Source organism: Osmerus eperlanus, chromosome 24 (assembly GCF_963692335.1).
Source record: "Osmerus eperlanus chromosome 24, fOsmEpe2.1, whole genome shotgun sequence".
In the NCBI taxonomy this organism is placed as follows: domain Eukaryota; kingdom Metazoa; phylum Chordata; class Actinopteri; order Osmeriformes; family Osmeridae; genus Osmerus; species Osmerus eperlanus.
Genome location: NC_085041.1, coordinates 776970 through 798426, shown reverse-complemented (window position 1 = coordinate 798426; position 21457 = coordinate 776970). Strand labels below are relative to the sequence as shown.

The 21457-nt window shown below is 49.3% G+C and overlaps 2 protein-coding genes across 2 annotated transcripts; both read right to left on the bottom strand.

Annotated features, from left to right (window-relative positions):
• Positions 1–62: 62 nt before the first annotated feature.
• inpp5d (inositol polyphosphate-5-phosphatase D) lies at positions 63–10590 on the bottom strand. Its single transcript, XM_062450864.1, has 27 exons — positions 10282–10590; positions 9467–9530; positions 8579–8714; positions 8271–8433; positions 8019–8159; positions 7596–7686; positions 7253–7330; positions 6964–7041; positions 6607–6730; positions 6403–6509; positions 6202–6304; positions 5777–5973; positions 5561–5678; positions 5326–5422; positions 4505–4643; positions 4041–4149; positions 3632–3720; positions 3250–3331; positions 3066–3155; positions 2798–2908; positions 2591–2670; positions 2198–2285; positions 1961–2107; positions 1522–1585; positions 1226–1438; positions 613–1064; positions 63–505 (listed from the first exon to the last, which is right to left on the bottom strand). Exons 1-27 carry the CDS (start codon positions 10419–10421, stop codon positions 456–458), a joined length of 3351 nt encoding a protein of 1116 aa, XP_062306848.1. The 5' UTR covers positions 10422–10590; the 3' UTR covers positions 63–455.
• Positions 10591–12027: 1437 nt separating this feature from the next.
• Positions 12028–14096, bottom strand: gpr17 (G protein-coupled receptor 17; the record flags this gene model as incomplete). The annotated part of the gene is made up of 2 exons (XM_062450085.1): positions 12028–12104; positions 12149–14096. A coding segment is annotated over one exon (1002 nt), but the record flags the coding sequence as incomplete, so codon positions are not given.
• Positions 14097–21457: the final 7361 nt, after the last annotated feature.

Here is a 21457-nt window from a genome sequence, read left to right as displayed (position 1 = left end):
CAGATGTCAGCATTTACTAAGGACAATCGTGCGTCAAGTCAGATATCAACTTATTATGCAAATATTTTGTATTCCCTTTAGTTTATTGTAACCAAAGTCACATATCACACATAAGCAAGGCAGACAAATTCGGATGGAACAATTTAAATGATTAGTAGTAGACGATATTTGTGAAGTGTGTGCAAAATGGCATCCACCAAGGCCGGAAGACGAAAAAGATCAATTCTGAACTCACATATGGCTTCTGTGTTACCAATACCATAGGTGGAATTCTGTAATGACTATCAAAATTAAAGATATGTTTGATTTAAACAACATGGAGGATCAGGAAGACCAACAGTTGCACGCTTTGAGTTCATTTTGGGCAATTCTCTCCACTGTAGCCCCTATTCATTAGCCAATCACAGTTATAACTCGCAGAGCAGGAAGTGATACCCAGGGGCCCAAACAGGAAATCATCTCACAGAACGACCCATTTTCGGGGGGTGAGCTGCGTCAGGATGCACTGGGTAGGAAAAATAAGAAAGATATGTCTCACATTAAGAAGAAGGGGGGAAAATGTAGCAAAGTTTATGAAGCAAAGAAAATGTAAGAGGAACAGTTTGGTCCTACCATCTTTGGGCAGCGGCTGCCCCGATCGGGGTGCGTGGCGCTGCTTGGTGTGGATCTCCGAGCTCTCTCTGTAGTCTCTGGGCCGGGACGGCTTCAGCTCTGGAGCCGGGCCTTGCCGAGACTTCAGCGGCAGGGGGGGCCGGCTGGCTGCCGTTCCCCCGTCAGAACGAGACGACATCACCGGTTTCTTGGTCAGGTGAAGCTGGGAGCCGCCGGGGGCCGAGGGCGAGGGCTTGGTCTCTGAGCAGGTGAAGGAGCGGTTCCGAGGAGTGGGCACCGGGGGTCGGTCAGGCTCCACGGAGTCGGGGGGCTTGGGGAAGGAGAAGATGGCGTCTGGTGGCGCCAGCTGGTCCTTGCGTTGAGGCTCCGGGTCTTTGCTTCGTGTCCCTCCCTTCCCCATGGAGCCGTAGAGGGGGTTGTCGAACATCTCGGCCGGGTACTCATCCTCAGCTCTGAGGGAACACAGGTGGGGCGTGCAGAGTTTGATTTCACACAACACCACACCCAGCAGTGAGAACATGGACAGTGTCCTTTTTGTTGTTGAATACCCAAAGAAACAAGTCTACAACATACCGTTGTGAAAAAAAAAAGTTCTCAGCTAAGGCGGACTCACGCTGGCTTTCCTGTGGGGCTTCGAGTGGAGTCGTACGATTTTTTGGGAGAGAGGTTGCCATGGTTCCCATCCTTGCCCATGGGCCCGCCTCCTGGACTTGCTTTGTGAGGTTTGCTGTAGCTCCAGCCCTTCCCTGCAGAACCACACTTCAGACCCACTCCCATGTAGTTGGGGTTTGTGATGTCAATTGGAGCGGGAAAGGCTGATGACGATCTGATGAAGATTAAGAGAGAGAAAGTGACATCATTATCTAGATCACCTGCAGGATGATGCTTGGTTCAGGAGAGACTTCTCACTTGCTGGTGTGATCGCCTCCTCTGCCTTTGTTGCCGCTAGAATCGTCTCCCACCTTGATGAAATCTAAAACAAAAAAAAGGTCAAAACAAGTTTAGTGAAATCCCAGTTGAATCATTCAGCATTCAGTGTACGGATTTGAACCTGTGGCCTCTTGGTCGGCAGCCAGGTACTCTAACCACTGAGCTGTCTCTTAGGACGGCCGTGTACTCTAACCACTGAGCTGTCTCTTAGGACGTCTGTGTACTCTAACCACTGAGCTGTCTCTTAGGACGGCCGTGTACTCTAACCATTGAGCTGTCTCTTAGGACGGCCATGTACTCTAACCACTGAGCTGTCTCTTAGGACGGCCGTGTACTCTAACCATTGAGCTGTCTCTTAGGACGGCCGTGTACTCTAACCACTTAGCTGTCTCTTAGGACGGCCGTGATGCTGACTCACCGTACAGCTTTTCGGTCTGTTTGCCCTCGGAGGTTCGCAGCTGGATCCCCCCCGTCAGGTAGCCCGTCTTCTCTCCGTGGTGAGTCAGTGTTATCATGAACTCCGTGTAGGAGGACTCTGCAGCCCGCAGCGCCACGCAGCCCTCGCCTGTAGTCACGACGACACAGAGACGTCAGGCTCTGTGAGGCTGTGCATAGCTGTACCACTTTAAAATCCTGTTTAAAAAATCCTGTTTACCGTAGGATTCGTCACAGTCTGTGGACTTGATGCAGATGAGGATGTGTTGGTCTAGAAGATACTCCGGGTCGGAGATGATGGGGGTGAGCTTCAAACACAACAGATCATCGGCTTTGAAAAACCATACTGCTTCAACACAACATCATCAACCTACTCAAAGAACAAACCGAGACCGAACTCTCTCAGATTACATTTGCATTTAGTCATTTAGCAGACACTCTTATCCAGAGCGACTTACAGTAAGTACAGGGACATTCCCCCGAGGCAAGTAGGGTGAAGTGCCTTGCCCAAGGACACAACATCATTCAACGGCCAGGAATCAAACCGGCAACCTTCTGATTAATAGCCCAATTCCCTAACTGCTAAACCATCTGACCCCTTAAATTAGATTACCTCAACTTGGTTTCCAAAACGAACTTTGATGGATCCATTTGAGCATTCTTGGTTCTCTCCCTCTGTGCTCTTGACGAACTCTGTGGATGTTTAAAAGGTGTTAGACTGATATTCTGGGTTTGGTACATGAAATCCATTAGGCCCCTTTCGTGATGAAATACGATTTTAAATAAATGTAAATATTATAGAAATGTAATGAGGCCTTACTCTCCAGGCAGCTGGAGTGGTACTCGATGAAGAACTTGGTCTTGGACTTTGTTGTGAGTTTGGCAACGCAGTTCATGAACTTTATGGCACCCTCAGATGTGGTATTAGGATCTAAAAATTTAAAATAAAATGTTGACCACAATACTGGATCATCCTGGAAAATGTTTCTCACAAAGTCTTAAGTTTAGTTTGATACATCTCATAAGGTAGTGCAACACATCCTTGTCCATTGTAAAATATAAATTAATTGTGTCATTATAATAATTACCATTTTTAGACACAAACTGTGACGCCACTCCAACCTCAAACGTTGCAAACACAGGCGAGTGGTCGCTTGTCATGATGTCATTGGTGCACCCTGCAAAAAAATTTTTTTTTCATAATTTGAATTAAATTGAAAAATCCCAGTTTCCTACGGGTGTTGGCATGGCTTCACGTGCTCCCAGTCTCACCGTATGTCTGGCAGACCACGTGTACCAGGGGGTAAGATTTGCGCAGAACACGATCACACCACGAGGGTAGGTTGTACTTTGTCTGCAAAGGGAGAACAGCAAAAACGCTTTGACAGTTTCACAGGAGACTCCATGTTCACAAGTGGAAGGATGCAGGCCTTGCCTAAAGATCGCTTACAACTCATCCTGTGGCAGTGAACCCAGCCTACATTTTTCCCGTGAATCAGGGTTCACCAAAGAGCAGGTTCTCCTGCCTGGACGACCCCCAGATCAATAAACAGTGTTGCTGACTTCCTCACCCTGGTGTTTGTGTGTTGCTATGTCGTGGAAGGGTTCGGTTTTTCCAGAAGAGGAAAACACATCTGAATAAACAGTGTCCTACCCCCGTGGCTTTGGCCTTAGTGTAGGCATACTTCTCCCTTGTGTCTCTCTCGAAGCGATAGGTGGGCGCGAACGTGAGCTCCTCCTCGTCTGTGAAGGAATGAGAAGAAGAAGAACGTTCCAGAACGTCTCACAGGAACTGTTTCACGTCTCTCGTCCTTCGCGTTAGAACACGTGAAGAACAAGAGTTTTTGTGTTGTATCTCTGTTACTCATTGCGCCCTGCTAATGTCCCCATGGGAGCACGTTGAGCTTGTGCTGCACTCTGAGTCTTACAAAACGTCCCAGTCTCTTCACATTTTGCTCAGAAGGTGACTACTGTTTTACTTCAGTAATACCTCATTCGTATGTTAGTTTTTGTAATTGTCATTTGCATTTGTGGTGTACAGTGAGATACCATGGAGGAAATACCATAGTGTAGGAAGACTTTCCCCTCAGTCCTCTCCATGCTGAGCTGGTCTTTGGCGAGCAGTTCTTGATACTGTTGCTGTTTGATCTTTGTCACAATGCTCTCTGCTTCCTGTGAACGCAGACAATGCAAAGTAGTGGTTCTTCCTGTTAGATGATGTCAGCAGTGGCAGTACAGCAGCGCTAGCAGACAGGACTGCTGCTGTTTAGAGGCTCACCCAAACCCTGTCCTCCACACTGCCCACGCTTCTCACAAGAAACTCTCGAGAAGAAACAAGACTTGCAGGGAACAAACAAAACAGCAATCTCTCCATAATGTAGAAGAAAAAAAAGTTTTGGACTATTTTAAACACAAAGTTCCCCTTAGCCTTATTATAAACACTGTTTTAATGGAGAGATAAGACTGTACCAATGTGATTTATACTTGGGCTTGATATTGTTACCTTCTACAGATTGCTGATACTTACCGAGGACTGCATCTCAAGTCTGTAATTCAGATCCCCCAGCCAGAACAAGTGGGTGAAGCGATGGGTGATGTCAAACGGGTTCAGCTTCTTGTCTCCGAGGTTCAAGAACCGTAGGATGCTGACGTAATTCTGGTTGCGTCTGACAACAACCCCCACCACCAAAACACATAACTTTACTAACTTTATAAGCCGAACTGTGTTATTGAAAGCGTTAAAACTGACCACGCAGTTCTCCTTTCGCTTCATATCTCACTGTCGTTGCATCATTCAGTTTAATCATGCTTCAGAAGGAACAAGAATAGACACTCAGGAAACCAACCAGACAGTTTACAACACCAGTTTTTAACGCTAGCACGGGAGAGAGTGGCCTCGGGAGGGTTAGCGTTAGCCTGAGTTAGCTTACCCTCAATCAAATGTTAAACTTGATTTATCTCAGATTAGACCAGTAAACTTTTCATACTGATCACCTGTCTGTTGATAAGATAATATAGTATGATGTCAGTGAGGGCGCTTGGTCATTACATTGATTCTGACACTATTAATTAATGTTAATTATAATGAGATATTATTTCAGTTGAATAATGTTAGCCTACATATGTTGTTGACGAGAAGGTTAGGCTAGCTCACAGGATCAGGACTTATTTATCCTAGACCGGTTGCTAAGAAACTGTCAAGAGGAGCAGGACTAAATAATTCCTATGACTGAAAACCTGAACTTCCTAAAAGGGAATATTCTTTCTTACTTATAACAAATGCCCTGATGACAAAATAGTATGTTATGTAAAACCTAATAGACAAAGTTTGTAAGAACTGTCCCTCACCGATGCTTCTTCTCGCTGCCTGACGTCAGGTGACTGTTGACGAACCCGAGCGCCGTCCCGTTAAACATGAACGACACACCCACCGCTCCTTTATTTCCTGCGTAAGAAAAACACAAACGTGGTGTGATGTGTGTTAACCCTAACGACCTTACCTTAACCCTATCCACCAACCCCACCCCCTAAATCTCACCCTACAGTAACCCACCGAACCCCGGGAGGAGAGGATTGGACTCACCCAGCGTGTTGGCGATGCCTGTCTTGACACTGTCACAGGAGATGTGGGAGATCCTGTTCTCATGCTCAGGCTTGGCCAGCACCACGATCCTGATGTTCCAAAGGGTCTGGCTGGCCATCTGAGAAACACACAAAATCACATTATGGCGGGGGGGGTAAACCTTGCCCCTTACCCGGGGCGCCAAACGTGCTAGGACCGCCACTGGCTGCGACTGACTTGTTTGAAGCTGATGTTGGTGATGCTTCTCAAGGTGTTCTTCACAGTGTCGACCCAGTCTTTCTCCCCAAGCGTGTCCTCCTGGGTGCCGATCACGTAGATGTCATGGGGGATGTGGTCAGCCGTGTCGTCGCGCGTCTTGCCCTGACCCTTACACTGGAACCACGACGAGATGTCCTGGGGAGGGCCAGCGTTGCCTGGGACCAGAGGTTAGAGGTCATAGGTCGCATCCTTGAGAGAGAAATTCTGACCCCGCCTGCTAATACAGCTCAGCTAGATCTGATTTATTAAGATGATCGATTTAAAAAGAAAAAACGTAGTTTACAAATGTATCGTTTGTTTACAAAACAATTAGTTGGTTTTGAAAGAAAAGCCAAATGTGTATTTTGATGAGAAGATTGAGGAGAGTATTACTATTTGTTTACCCATGTTCCAGGTGCCGACGAAAACAGTGATCATGTCAGGTTCAGGTTTGTCAGAATGTTTGTTCTTCATCTGCTGCAGCAGCTGACAGAAACCCTCCCTCTTCTGACGGAAACACAAACAGACCAGCAGGTCAACACGCAGGTGACATCACAACGAGGACATCACTCAGTATCTAAGAACGATGATGTTTATGTCGTCACCTTGGAGTCGTCAAACACAAACTCTTTGCGTTGCACTTTCTCCTTCTCTGTCTCCACGACGATAACCAGTTTCGGATGCACGTTCTGGGATTTCACCAACTGCAGGACTAAACAACATCACCTACAATCACACACTGCGCACACCTGCACACACTGCACACCTGAACCAACAAACACGTCTTGGTGTCAACCAACAACACTCACTTTTGTTGTGAACAAAGAATTTGTCTTCGGGGCCGTCTTTTGACTTCTTGAAGTAGACTTTTCCGCTCTCGATGTCCACCTTGAGGAACATCTTCGTTGAAATGCCAAGAGACTCCGACTTCACCTGTGGAAAACAAGAGGTCACAGGAACCTACCCCTTCCACACCAAAACATCCCAGAATTCAACATGTTTAGCTAATTGCTCCCCGCTACATGTGAACATCACTGGGTATGGCTCAGTGACAGAGCGTTTAATTTCAGATTTAGAGGTAACAGGTCAGAGGTCACAGGTTCAAATCCGTGGATAAAAGCTTCATGGATAAAAGCTTCTTCTAAGGAAATGTTGAGATTTTTTACCTCAAACATCACAGGTGGTATGAGAGACTTCCTGTGACCTCCTTCGTAACCGACAGATTCAAACACAGCATTTTTGGCCTGAAATTGTAACAAGCACACAGGCATGTCAGTGACCATGCACAGCACTGCTCCTTATCAATGCGTGTTTGGTGAAAATGTAACAGGATATCCACAGAGATTTCCTTTACTGATGAAAATTATTAATAGCTGGGTGAAAAACGCTCCTCAATTTTAGGTGAATAAGTCAGTGATAAAGGTAAACTCTGAGTACAAGATGATTCAATATTACCTTGTCTTCTATGGAGTACAGCAGTTGTGTCAATTGTTCAAGTCTGAAGGATACTGATTGACTTGAGTCAGCAGAAAGCTAGCAGAAAGCAGAAGATAATAACAAAAACTTTCAGTCACACGTCTCAAAAACGCATGATTGTGAAGAACACCCTTTCACTCTCTCGTTAGGTAACGTTTTAAAAGCTTCTTAGATCACCAAGCTTGCATTTTGTTATTAGGCAGAGTTCATCAAAAATGTAATCCTTCAAAGGTTACAGGGTTATACTATGCCGAACATCTACACACCAGCTAAAAACTAGCATTGAGGCTCTGGACAGGAGCTTGGCAAAATAGCCACCGACCTGACTCCTGAGACGACCAGGTCCTGGGGAGAGCTGCTGATCCCAGACCTGCTGAAAGGTCTCCAGGGTTGGCAGGGTGCGAGAGATCTCGCTGTCACCAGGGGGGCAGGTTTCATTATACATATGAGGGACATGTCACACCCACCACCACTTTTACAAAAACGGCAGCTACCCCCCTCCCCCCCCGACACTTTGAACACAAACCTCCCTGGCTGTCACACACACGCTGCTGTGGCAGCTGTGCCTCCCAGCCTCTCTTGGACAGCTCCAGGAACAGTTAGTGAGAACACGGGGAGAGCGTACCTGTTCAGCTGAGAGCGTACCTGTTCAGCTGAGAGCGTACCTGTTCAGGTGAGAGCGTACCTGTTCAGGTGAGAGCGTACCTGTTCAGGTGAGAGCGTACCTGTTCAGGTGAGAGCGTACCTGTTCAGGTGCTTACAGATGTTCATGGTGAGATTCTTCAGGTGGGGGAGGCTGGGGTTCCCCCCGTGCACTAGGTCCGCGTCGAGGCTCAGGGAGCTCCTGAAGTAGTCCTGGATGGCCTTCTGGTGGTCGTCTGGAATGCTGCAACACAGGAACACTACTGGGGCTCTGCACTTCTCTACAAAGATGGCGCCACACATTCCCTAAATACCTTAATAAAATGTGTGTGTTTCATGGAAAAGGTGACCTTACTGGCTCATGTCCATGTGCTGCAGTCTCTGCAGGTAGGTGTCTGTCAGGGACAGGGAGGTCACATCTGCCCCCCTGGCGTCCCCAGCCGAGCCTCCCTCTTTCCCCTCGATGGCCGACAGACCAAAGTTTCTCCTCGGCAGCTGAGGAGGCAAGCTGACTTGCTCTGAAACCACAAACCACAGCGGGGATCACCTCTGGGCTGTTCAGCTCACGTGTGCAACCTACTGTTGCTGACGGATATGCAAACGACTTCCTGTGTGACGCAGAGTGCTGGCAGCAGTGAGGAAGGGGGTGGGGCGGCGTCTAACCTGGCTCCTCCTCCGGCTCCTCCTCCTTGGGGACAGGGTACTGGAGGTGTGTCACCAGGCCCATGTTGGGGCTGTAGTAAGCCTCAACCAGCTCCGGGAGCACGGAGAAGAACCGGATGGGGACTCCTTCAGAAGCCTGGAGGGACCAACGACACACGGCTGCAGGTTAGGCTCCCTGGTGCTCTGGGAGAGACCGTCTGGGTGTGTTACTCTTCCTCACCCATAACACCACCCATAACACCACCCATAACACCACCCATAAGCTGTTCTCAGACATTCCACCGGGGTTAAGCTCCTTCAAGAACATGTCAGCTGGTTTCCTTATCCCACCCAGCTGAAATGTTTCATTTTTTGTGGGGATTTTTTGTGGGGGATTAACTGAAGAAAATGATTGTTTAAACTTAAAACATTTTCTATCCAAATAACCTAAATGAATGGCAACAATTCCAACAAGGAAGTATCACTATGATAATGAGTTCACTACCAACACACAGAAACAGATTGTTTACAGTCTAACAATGAAGGACTTGTTACCGGACACATCAGTGCTCCCACTGTCCCCTTAAAAACAGAATAAACAATTGGTGTCACACTTTACCAGTAATATGCCTCAATCCCCCATGTACCCTCACCGCTGGCAGTATGGGCTGTGCTACAGCCTTCTTATTTTTGATTAAATGAAAAATAAAAGCAGAAGTTTGGTGCTTGAGGCATAACATGCAGCTTTAAGCAGCTTCCTGAACACCTGCTAATAGATTCCTTCCCAGAGTGGAGATGGTTGAGACCAGAGCTGCAGGGCTAGGGCTAGGGCTAGGGCTAGGGCTAGGGCTAGGGCTAGGGCTAGGGCCAATACCTGACTGACCAGAGCTGCAGTATTCTCAAACCCACCTGAACAGATAGCTTCTTCTCCTCATTGGGTAAGATCCTGTACGTGTACACACAGTTCTGGTACCTGGGAACAGAAGAGACATCAGCCGTGCTGGATCAGCGCTGGATCAGTGTTCAGCGCTGGAGTGAGGTGACGAGAACAATAGCAACATATCTGTCAGGCTATAGAGGTGATCAAGATTAAAACAAACCCCTTAATTCCCTCCAGTTTACCCAAACGCAAACAGCCTCAATACAAAAGCAAGGCTCACACAGCTGAAACGTGTTTTGATGTTTGTGGGTTATTCAAATGAAGCTATCTAGCTACACAGTCATGGGTTTAGCTGTGTAGGAAGCAGCTCTGACACATTGAAACTCAGAGTCGTGAAACTCACAGTTTGCCATTTGGTTACAGAACACTTTCCAAAATGTTTACAATCTCTTTTCAGAGTAAACCATAAGCTTGAATTGTTTGCAAACTCAAAAAACTACTAATCTCATTTGGTCTTAAAAGAGATCAGACTAAACAACAAAACCCTTAACTGGAGATAACTGGACTTAACTGGAGATAACTGGACTTAACTGGACTTAACTGGAGATAACTGGAGCTGCATGTAAATGTAAAAAGAAAAGCCATCCTTCCTGGATGTGAAGAATCAGAGGTGGGCCGAGGCGTCCACACCGCTATGAGCTCCGAACACGGAACGAGGATCCTATCCAAACTGGACTCTTCCTGCTCAGCGTACACCGGGGTGGTCCCTGACCCCCTGTGGTGTTCAGAGGCGTGTGTCCCCCCCCCCCCCCCCCAGAAGAGGACAGCCAGTAGGGTTACTCACAGCACACAGAGAGCGTAGGCCCCCACTATGGATTCACTGTCTCTAAGGAGGAAGCTGCCGTCCCTCGCTGCCTTGGAGAGGAGGTCCTCGGCATTGGAGCGAGTGATGTTGCTGTGGTGCCACGGCTGATAAGAACACATCCTGTTTCTCTCAGGAGAAGCCGGGAGGTCCAGACTGGTGCATCTGCCCTCGAAAACGGACTCCTCTCTCCTTGGTGGAACACTGTGTCTTCAGCTGACCGTGGTCATCTTTCTGTGTGCGGCCGTGTGCTTTTCCTTCTCTCTCTCTCCCTCTCTCTTCCTGTTTGCAGGGCAAGAGCTGTAAAAAGGAAGCTACTACTAAAGTGACAGAACTTCCTCATTTGAGCGAGAGGAGGGCCTAACAGCAGCACTCAGAAGCCCACAGCTACCTCTCCCCTTTTCTTCTCTCTTTCAATAATTAACTAAAACAGACTAAACAGAATAATCTTTCAGCCATTGTCAGTCTGAGAAGCCCGGTTGAGAAAAAATACTTGAGGACCTCTGTGATAGTTTTGATAGTTTAAAGGCGTGGAGAAGGGCAAGGACGAGAAAAGAGGAAGTTAGATGCAGAGTAAGATTTATGTCACTGCATCAGCTCTGTTGAATGACCAGGCAGACCCTCGACTCCTGAAAGAACATCCTGAGATCTTCTCTTAGTGGTACATTCATGTGAATGTTATCATAGACAGAATATTTGTGTTGTGTGTGATGCTGCTAAAGTTTGTTTTAATAGTTAGCCTGAACAATTCAAGGACATATCTACAGTATATTACGAGATTTTGTGATATACTGTGTATGAGTCCTTGAATCTATCAGGCCAAATATGTATATATACATACAGATAACCACATTTTTGGTATAGATGTCCACAGATGATTAGAGAAGCCTGGTATAGTCAGAAAATGCATACACACTGTTAACATATGCACTCATAAGAGGGGGTGGGGAAAGAAGTCTTGCAATGCTGATACAGTGGTCAGGAAATGTTGCAAAGAAATGTGAGCAGAAAAAGCTCTTCTGGCACACCACAGTCAGAAGTCACATGACGAGAAAAGAGAAGTGTTGTAGCGGTGAGGACAGCACTGAGGCAACCCAGGTTAGCAGAACCTGCTGCTATATCCGAGAGCTCTGAGGGCTGCTATATGGGCCTTGTACAGAGAGCTCTGAGGGCTGCTATATGGGCCTTGTACAGAGAGCTCTGAGGGGAAAAGAAAGGTGTTCAGTAAACCGTAACAGAGCTGGTGTTTTTGCATCCACGTTTATTTACAGCACAGCCGCCCATAAATATACACCATTTCAATAAACACAGAAGGTTTCACAGCTACACCACAAACCAGTCCAGCCAGTCTGTCTGTGCAGCAGGTGGGATGTTTGTGGATGGAGCTGTTTAGTGACTCCCAGTCAGACACCAAACAATACAGTAGGATAAATGAGGGTTTAACACAGTATAAAAAATCTGATTAGAAGGCAATGCTTCTGGCTATCTAAAGCATGAAAAGGGTGTTTATTCTACAAGCTGGTTCAGTTGGGAGTCAGGTGGCTGAGTGGTGAGGGAATCGGGCTAGTAATCCGAAGGTTGCCAGTTCGATTCCCGGTCATGCCAACTGACGTTGTGTCCTTGGGCAAGGCACTTCACCCTACTTGCCTCGGGGGAATGTCCCTGTACTTACTGTAAGTCGCTCTGGATAAGAGCGTCTGCTAAATGACTAAATGTAAATGTAAATGTCTGGTTCAGGGCTGTAGCAGTGGTGGAATAACCCCCAGGCAGGATGAGGAACACACCAAATACACACCAAATACGCTCTGGATAAGACAGACGCTCTGGATAAGAGCGTCTGCCAAATGACTAAATGTAAATGTAAATACAAACTCATTCTGAAAGTGAGACAGACTGACAAATGTACAGTACAACACTGAAACACTGGACTCCTGAACATCAGCTTGTTCTAGTAAGATATGGTCTCCACATTATTATTTGGAATCTGTGGCAAATATCTGTGGCAAATATCAAAAATCTCTCTTGAAAGTCGCTTTGGATAAAAGCGTCTGCTAAATGAATAAATGTAAATGTAAATGTAAATATGTTAGTTACTTTGATAATTCATATGAAAGATAAACATATACATGACATTTCTGAAAATGATTATTTTCATTATAAAATCCTGTAAATATTCCTAGAGGATATTAAGAGCTACTATTTGTTGGTTTGGAAATTAAATTTGTATAGAAAACATGACCACATTGTGCACCATTATCGTTACACCAGCAACATGTCTGGTTTTCACAATATAAGAAATACAGCATTAGAGATAGAGACAGCAATATAATAAAAACCTCTCTGTAATTCTGCTCAAAACCTCAGAAGATCAGAATCTCAGACCATCAGAACCTAATGCTGTGTTAACACTAAACGCAAAGCAAATATTTAGCGCAAATGAATCGAATTTTCGCTTTGCGTTAATTTGTGTTTATTTGCGCAAATCGCTAGGAGCCAACCGTTTTTTTGAAGTCGTCAACCATGTCTGAAATGATTACCGGTACTATAAACAAACACTAAGTAGTGTAGTATAGCAGAGGACGCCCACAGACAGCTGCAATACTCTTGCCCTCCATTTCTTCTAAGACGTCAGTGACATCTCAACATTGATAAACCTTCGCAAATACAGCGTCACGCGAATATTTCTCTTGAGTTGAAAATGTGTCAATGCGTTTGCATTGACTTGACATGTAATCTCGCCGTGCGAAAAATGTGCTTCGAGTTCGGTGTGAACACAGCATAAGAACCTCAGAACCTCAGAACTCTGACTTGGCGCTGAGAGAGCTCTCATGCGTTCCCTTCAGGTCTCCGCTGGTCGCTCCGGACGCCGCCGTTGCCTCTCTACACAGCAGCCGTGTCAGCGTGCCGCGGAACTTCTCTGCCCCAAACAGGTAGACCAGGGGGTCCAGCGCCCCGTTCAGGCAGGTGAGGGAGGAGGTCAGGCGGTTAGCCAGCGCCAGACCTCGCCGGGCGCTGCAGGAGACGTCGGGGTGTGCGTAGCCCAGGATGAAGGTGGCCCTGCTGGCGTGGTAGGGCAGGAAACAGACCACATAGATGAGCATGACCAGGCCGATGGTGCGCAGGGCACGGGAGCGCAGGGCCGGCTCCAGGCGGGACCCCCGGCGGAGGCTGTGGACCAGCATCAGGTAGCAGGACAGCGTGGCGAGGAAGGGCGGGGTGAACGCCACGGCCAGGGACACCAGGGCGCGGCGCGACACCTTCTCCCGGTACAGCTGCAGACACACTGTGACCCCGGCAACCTCCACCGTCTGCCGGGTGACCAGCAGGGGCGCCATGGAGACGGTCACCAGCGCCCAGAGGGAGAAGCTGATGATGTGGGCGGTGCGGGCGCGGCGCATCTTGAGAGAGCGCACGGCGTGCACCACGGCGAGGTAGCGGTCTCCCGCCACGCACGCCAGGAAGAACAGGCTGGCGTACATGTTGACGTAGAACAGGAAGCCAGCCAGGCGACAGGGAACCTCTCCGAAGGGCCAGTGTCCCCCGGCCAGGTGGTACGTGGCCCTCAGAGGAAGCACGATGACATAGGACAGGTCAGCTACTGCCAGGTGCAGCAGGAACACGTTGGCCGGAGAGGAAGTAGCCCTCTGCCGGGAGAAGACCCAGAGAGCCAGGCTGTTCCCGCTCAGGGCCAGGAGGAACACCAGGATGTAATAGCCTCCGAACAGCAGGTCCTCCACAGAGCTCTCCGTGGGGGGGCAGTCTGGGGACGACAGGTTGGAGGGCAGGAGGGGGGAGGTGGGGGAGGGGAGGGGGGAGGTGGGGACCCCCTGGGTGCTGGACTCCACGGTCATCACTGGGAAGAGAAGACATTTACATTTAGTCATTTAGCAGACGCTCTTATCCAGAGCGACTTACAGTAAGTACAGGGACATTCCCCCCGAGGCAAGTAGGGTGAAGTGCCTTGCCCAAGGACACAACGTCATTTGGCACGACCGGGAATCGAACCAACAACTTTCTGATTAATAGCCCAACTCCCTAACCGCTCAGCCATCTGACCCCCCAGACGAGAAGACGAGAGAGGCATTTAGAGGAGAGTACAGGACAGTAGAGAAGTGAAGCTGTGTAGTCGAGAGAGCACAGTAGAGGAGGAGATGGAGTAAAGATTGTATTGATTGGAATGCTCTGGGTGCTTCTAAAGGAAATAGAGAATGTGACATCTGACAGATGTTACACTTACACCACAACCTCACACTCTTTAAGCTGAAGTACTTTAAATAATATACGACTTCCTGTGTGTGAAAGGTCACATTTGAAGATGATTCACCAAACTTAACACTAAACACTACACCTAAAACCCCAGTAGACCTGGAGCAGAGGAACGTTCACAGCAGTCGTATCAGATGCGGAACCCTGGAAGGAAGTACATGTGTTGTCTGAAGATCCATCAGATTCTGACTGAGTAGCAGAGTTCTGAGGCCAGTGCAGCCTGTCACAAGACAGGGAGGAGGAGGAGGGGGGGGGAGGGGGGGGGGGAGGAGGGGGGGAGGAGGGGGGGAGGAGGGGGGGGAGGAGGAGTTGTGTTTTGGCTTTCTGTCAGGCACAGTAGGTGACGGAGATGACAGCATCTCTGGGGAATGTTTAGATGCCCTTAAGAGTAGTTGATTGTTCTCCACCCCCCAAAACACTTCCATCCTCTCCTCACCCGCCCCCCTCTGTTCATACAAGCCCCGCCCCCCTCTGTTCATACAAGCCCCGCCCCCCTCTGTTCATACAAGCCCCGCCCCACTGACCCACGCCATCTGCAACACTCCAGCAGCATCACACTCAACCTTGCTGTTAGCAGCAAGCTCTCCATTTCATTAGGATGTTTACTATGTTGGTTTGCTCTCAAAGTGTAACTACAAACGCCCAAGCCCTGCTGCATTCGTGACTAGCAGCGTTAAATCAAAGCAGACTTCTGGACTCACAGGACAGATGAGGAAGGCTAGCTCAACTTTGAGACCAAACATCTCCATGTGCAGAGCGTCCAAGATAAACACAGGGAAGGGCGTGGCAGAGGAGGGCGTGTCACAGCACAGATGTCTGAGCGGAGGAGTGTTTCTCTGAGGAGTTTAATAAAGAAAAGCTAAATCATACACAAGAACAACATCACGTGTGATCAGGCCACATCACGTGTGATCAGGCAGTGTAGTCAGGAGACAATTTCCCAACGAGAACATGGGCTCGTCAGCGACCTCTGACCTCTGGGAGAATTCCTGACGAGAGCACGCTCAGAACTCTCTTTGTCCTTCTGAGAAGCAGCTTCCTGGTCAGTCAGATAGAGGGGCAGATAGAGGGTCAGATAGAGCAGCTAGCCCAGAGAGGCAGATGAGCAGGGTATTTTTTGGTAATTTGCACAAAGGTGATGCAGACTGATAAGATTGATACGGTTTCTCCGTGGTGACACAGCAGGTTCACCCGTATTTCAGCTGAGATGTTGGGCAACAGGCTGGCAGGAACATGTTTCTGTGTCCTGAGCACGGAGCTTCCAGGGCTCCTGATCACAGCTGCCATCCCTCCTGGAGGACACAGAAGCTGCACGCCGGGCAGACCGCTAATCCCCCCCCCCCCCCCCCCGAGGTTTAATCCTCAAAAGAATCAAATGCCCTCTTCTTGCCCCCCCCCCCACAACCCACAAACAGCCTCCCTCCAGAAAATCTGCAGGTGCAAATATGTCAAGAGCTCCGTCCAACACAAAGAGCAGAAAGTTGTTATTTTCTTGGGGGGTGAGGCAGCGTTTTCAGAGATCAGATCTACCCCCCCAGAGCCAGAGCAGATCTACCCCCCCAGAGCCAGAGCAGATCTACCCCTCAACCGCCCGGTCCTGCCCAGACCAACCCTGCTCTTACACACATTGGGTCAGAGGTGAACATGAGGAAATGTGTGCATGCACACATTATAAAAAGTATAAAAGTATATTAATCCACTCAACTCCAAAGACACAGACACCCGTCCTGACAACTTTATAGGCTAAGAATATTTCAGATGAGCTATGGGTGAACCCAGGGGGACTCCCGTGAGAAAACTTATCAACAAGTTTTCAGTTCTACAGCCCGCATCACCCAGATGAACAGCAGAAACGACCCCACCATGAGAACACCTACCTGCTGCTCTACAGTGACATCAACCCCTCCACACCAGACGGACACACTCACCTGCTGGTCCAGAGCTCTTCACAGAGTGCTTGTCCAAGGCTTGTCCAGAGGAAGAGAGAGAGAAGTCTGACTGTCTGGCTGGTTTTCTAGTTGGCTGTGTGTCTGACTCTTACAACAGCTGGTGTTGCAGTGGAAAGAGAGTGGAGAGCGCAGGAGAGGGTGAGGACAGCAGAGAGAGAGAGGGTGAGGACAGCAGAGAGAGAGAGGGTGAGGACAGCAGAGAGAGAGAGGGTGAGGACAGCAGAGAGAGAGGGTGAGGATAGCTTCTCGCCACGTCTGTTCCTGGAGCAGAGTAGACGGGAGGCTGGGAGGAGCTGCAGGAATGTTGCGACTCTCCTCCCTCCTTCCCCCCCGTCTCCCCCCTCACTCTCCCCCCTCACACCCCTCTCTCACACCCCTCTCCCACCCCCCTCTTCTCAACCTCTCTCACCCCCCTCTCTCACACCCCTCTTCCCAACCTCTCTCACCCCCCTCTCTACTCAACCCCCCATGTTCTTGAGAAGGAGACTGTGGCTCCTTTTGTGTCTCAACAAATTTGATAACAGAAACCGCGTCCCATCAGGGAGGCTCTGGTCTGACCCCTGACCTCTCTCTCTCTCCCGCTCTGAGGGCCACTTGTTGCTTAACAACAGCCTGAATGACGAGCAGCGGCAGGGAGAAGACATGGCGTGCCTCAGTAGCAACGAGTCGTCAGGCACGGCGCCATGGAAACCAGACCTAGTGGTTCACCACATGACTTTTTTTGTGTGTAGCCTTCCATCCCTCCATCCCCCGTCCACTTCTCCATCCCTCCATCCCCCGTCCACTCCTCCATCCATCCCCCGTCCACTCCTCCATCCATCCCTCCATCCCCCGTCCACTCCTCCATCCCTCCCTCCATCCCCCGTCCACTCCTCCATCCCTCCCTCCATCCCCCGTCCACTCCTCCATCCCTCCCTCCATCCCCCGTCCACTCCTCCATCCCTCCCTCCATCCCCCGTCCACTCCTCCATCCCTCCCTCCATCCCCCTCCCCCTCCCTCCACCCCACCCTCCCTCCACCCACCCCTCCACCCCTCCCTCCACCCCACCCTCCACCCCTCCCTCCATCCCTGTGATCACTAGATAGAAGATGAACTGTGTGGTTGATAGAGGGCTTTATGACTGTCTGAAAGTCTGAGAGATGAGCCTTTGTGGATGGTCTGAAGTTTCTAGACAGGGCCCCCCATCACCCCTATCCCCCCCCCGCCAGGGAGAGCCAGTGGAAAACAAGCGAGGGTGACAGGGAGGGGGGAGAGAGGGGAGACAAGGGGGAGAGAGGGGCCCTTGTCGGTTTTCATCCCACAGTGGCGCATCACACACTGAGTCGCCCAAAATAATGATCCCTGTGTCCCCAGATGTGGAGGAGGCGCCTGCTGGTGTGTGTGTGTGTGTGTGTGTGTGTGGAGGGGTAATATATCTTTCATACATGCAGATCCCAGCTGTGTGTCAGACACACAGCAGTCTCTCTCCTCCCTGGAGCAGCGCATGCTAATGAGCCCGTCAGCCTGAATCGGAGCCTTATCTGGAGGACTGTGGAGAACTCTCCACGTCCCTCCCCGAGTCCTCTGCTGCCGGGAAGAGCCCTCCACTCTGTGTTCGACTATTTATCCCATGTCTGTGTTCTGTGTCGCTCTGCTCAGTGAAAACACAGGGTGGTGAAGCCTAACTGTGGAGGAAGGCCTCTCTTGTGTGAACCCAGACAGAGACTGTTTATGAGGGATGGTGAGGGTGAGGGCTGTGTTGTGGGAAGGTGAGGGCTGTGTTGAGGGAGGGTGACGGGCTGTGTTGAGGGAGGGTGAGTGTGAGGGCTGTGTTGAGGGGGTGATGTAGAGATGACAGCAGCCCCTCTGGTCTGGTTATGGCTGTGTTGAGCAGAGGTCTGCACATCAACTATGCTTTTAAACAATGGAAAGGTTTCAGGTGGGAAAAAGTTTTTAATGGTCTATCTGGCTTGCAAATCGTAGCGTTACTCAAACATAGATCACCTCTTCAACGAAGGCCTCAGACCATAAATAACTCTTGTTTGATAAGACACATGTCAGTAGTATAGTACATACAACTAGTTATTTCAGATTGATTTTATGCCAAATATGTTTGAGTACAATCACCTAACATTTTTGTGGATTTAACATTTAACATTCTTCATTGGATTAAGTTAGAAATGGTATGGATCCAGGTTCATCATAAACTTGAGAATAATTTAGTTCCCATCTTTTTGTATCTGTTTCTATGTGTGTGTGTGTGTGTGTATATGTATGTGAGTGCATGTGTGTGTATAAGTGTGTGTGTGAGTGTGTGTATGAGTATGTGTATGAGTATGTGTATGAGTGTGTGTGTATGAGTGTGTGTGTGAGTGTGTGTGTGTGTGTGTGTATGAGTGTGTGTGTGAGTGTGTGTGTGTGTGTGTGTGAGTGTGTGTGTGTGTGAGTGTGTGTGTGAGTGTGTGTGTGAGTGTGTGTGTTCAGTTGTAGCGCCGGTTCCTAGTCTTCATCGCCCTGGTCTCATTCACATACATGTTGACGTAGGACGTCAGCAGGTCATCAATCTTATAACCCTGGAGACAATTCAAACAAGACGAGGACTAAGAACAAGAGTCTTTTAGGGTATAAATCATGAATACTGGTGCATGAATGAATACATACACAGATATATCATGATAAAAAATTACATAAATACCATACGTGAATAATCTGTATGATTCTATTAATAATATCTGAACAATAAGTAGCAGGTGTTTCATGCAGTCAGGTGTTGAAGTGAAACCAGTGGCTGGTTCCTTACCAGAGACGTTTCAAACAGGATCTTGTTCCCCTGGACCAGGTTTCCCACAGTCATGTGGAAGTACGTGCTTCCACTGCACCAGTTAGCGATGCGGTTGAAGGGGTAAGAAGCCAGAACGTCCTAGGACAGGATGAGAGTGTTGGTGACCAGCAGCGCTCCAGACCTGACCCACATCTCTGGAGCATCGACACCTCAGGCTGATACTGTCAGTCTTCACATTCACAAGTTTCACTTGTTTGTTGGAGGTTTGTTTACCTTGGTTTTGGGGTGGATGAGAGTGACTCCTTGCTTGCTGATGGCGATTCTCACGATGTCGGGGAAGTTAGGATCTGATGTTTGCTGGACCGTGAAAAGGAGAGTCAGGATGTTGAATGTTTGGATGGAGAAGCAGTTTCCCTCCTCTGCTGGTTTTCCTCAAGACTGGCGGAACTCTCATATAAAGCTCTCTGTTTAGTAAAACGTAACATCTGGATATGACGGTACCTTGACTTCGAAGAAGGCACATCCAAACGTTGGCCAGCGACACACTGCCTTCAGGAAGGCCACCATGGTCTCCTCCTCTGTCATGCCTGCCTGCTTGTTGAAGGCAGCTACGATGTTCTGGAAGTGGAGATGGAAAACATTGATTCTCCTTTATTAATAAAACTTTCCTGTGAGTCAGACCCTGTCCCCTACCCTAACACCTTGTCCCCTACCCTAACACCTTGTCCCCTACCCTAACACCTTGTCCCCTACCCTGGCACCTTGTCTCCTACCCTAGCACCTCGTCTCCTACCCTAACACCTCGTCTCCTACCCTGGCACCTTGTCCCCTACTCTACCACCTCGTCTCCTACCCTAGCACCTTGTCTCCTACCCTAGCACCTTGTCTCCTACCCTAGCACCTTGTCCCCTACCCTAACACCTTGTCTCCTACCCTAGCACCTTGTCTCCTACCCTAACACATTGTCCCCTACCCTAACACCTTGTCTCCTACCCTAGCACCTTGTCCCCTACCCTAACACCTTGTCTCCTACCCTAGCACCTTGTCTCCTACCCTAACACATTGTCCCCTACCCTAACACCTTGTCTCCTACCCTGGCACCTTGTCTCCTACCCTAGCACCTTGTCTCCTACCCTAGCACCTCGTCTCCTACCTTCTTCCACTCGTCTGCAGACATGGTCTTCAGCTGGTCGTTGGGCACCAGCTCCTTCAGCATCTTGGGAATCATGAGGAGCTGGGAAGTGTCGTTGTTGGCCTTCACCCTGAAGAGCAGGGCGCCGATGCTCACCATGTCTGCCCTGGACACCTGGTGGTAGCCCCGCAGGTACTTAGGAAGCTCCTGGAGGAGAGAGGGCAGGGAGGCAGGAGAGAGGGCAGGGAGGCAGGAGAGAGGGCAGGGAGGCAGGAGAGAGGGCAGGGAGGCAGGAGAGGGGGCAGGGAGGCAGGAGAGAGGGCAGGGAGGCAGGAGAGGGGGCAGGGAGGCAGGAGAGGGGGCAGGGAGGCAGGAGAGGGGGCAGGGAGGCAGGAGAGAAGTCATATCTGATTTAAAGGACCCTTTTTCTGTTCTCTTTTTGCAGATCGTGGAGAGAAGAGAAGTTCTACTCATGTCAGATCTTAGTCCCCCTAAACAGCCATTCGGATGAATGACGGACTGCTAACAGATGTGTGACTTGGAGCCAAGTTATGCTTGGAGAAACAAACCCTGCATGACACGTCTCAACTGTTGGAGCAGCGCATGGGGAACCACACATCTACCGCTAGACCAAAGAGCTTGTTCCCCAACAACCTGCGTGTGTGAGGGAGGCAGCTGGGCTGCAGGGCTGCAGGGCTGCAGGGCAGTACCTGAGGGTAGTGGAAGATCAGGTCAGCCTGTAGATCTCTCCCTGGGATCACATTGAACCACAGCTTCCTCATGAAGAACACCAAGTAGGAGATGTTTGTGGGCCCTCCTGCAGAACACACACACATTAGGGGGTCAGGTGGCTGAGCGGTGAGGGAAGCGGGCTAGTAATCAGAAGGTTGCCAGTTTGATTCCCCGGCCGTGCCAACTGACGTTGTGTCCTTGGGCAAGGCACTTCACCCTAATTGCCTCGGGGGGAATGTCCCTGTACTTACTGTAAGTCGCTCTGGATAAGAGCGTCTGCTAAATGACTAAATGTAAATGTAAATTAGCACACACAC

What these genes read in the sequence shown, in the direction of transcription:
- inpp5d (XM_062450864.1), bottom strand. Translation starts at nt 10,421, where the DNA reads ATGTGTTCTTATCAGCCGTGGCACCACAGCAACATCACTCGCTCCAAT. An exon ending in TGTACTCCATAGAAGACAAG is followed by an intron (nt 7,042 to 7,252) that starts GTAATATTGAAT and finishes TTACAATTTCAG; the next exon opens with GCCAAAAATGCTGTGTTTGA. An exon ending in GTTTTGGAAACCAAGTTGAG is followed by an intron (nt 2,286 to 2,590) that starts GTAATCTAATTT and finishes TTGTGTTTGAAG; the next exon opens with CTCACCCCCATCATCTCCGA.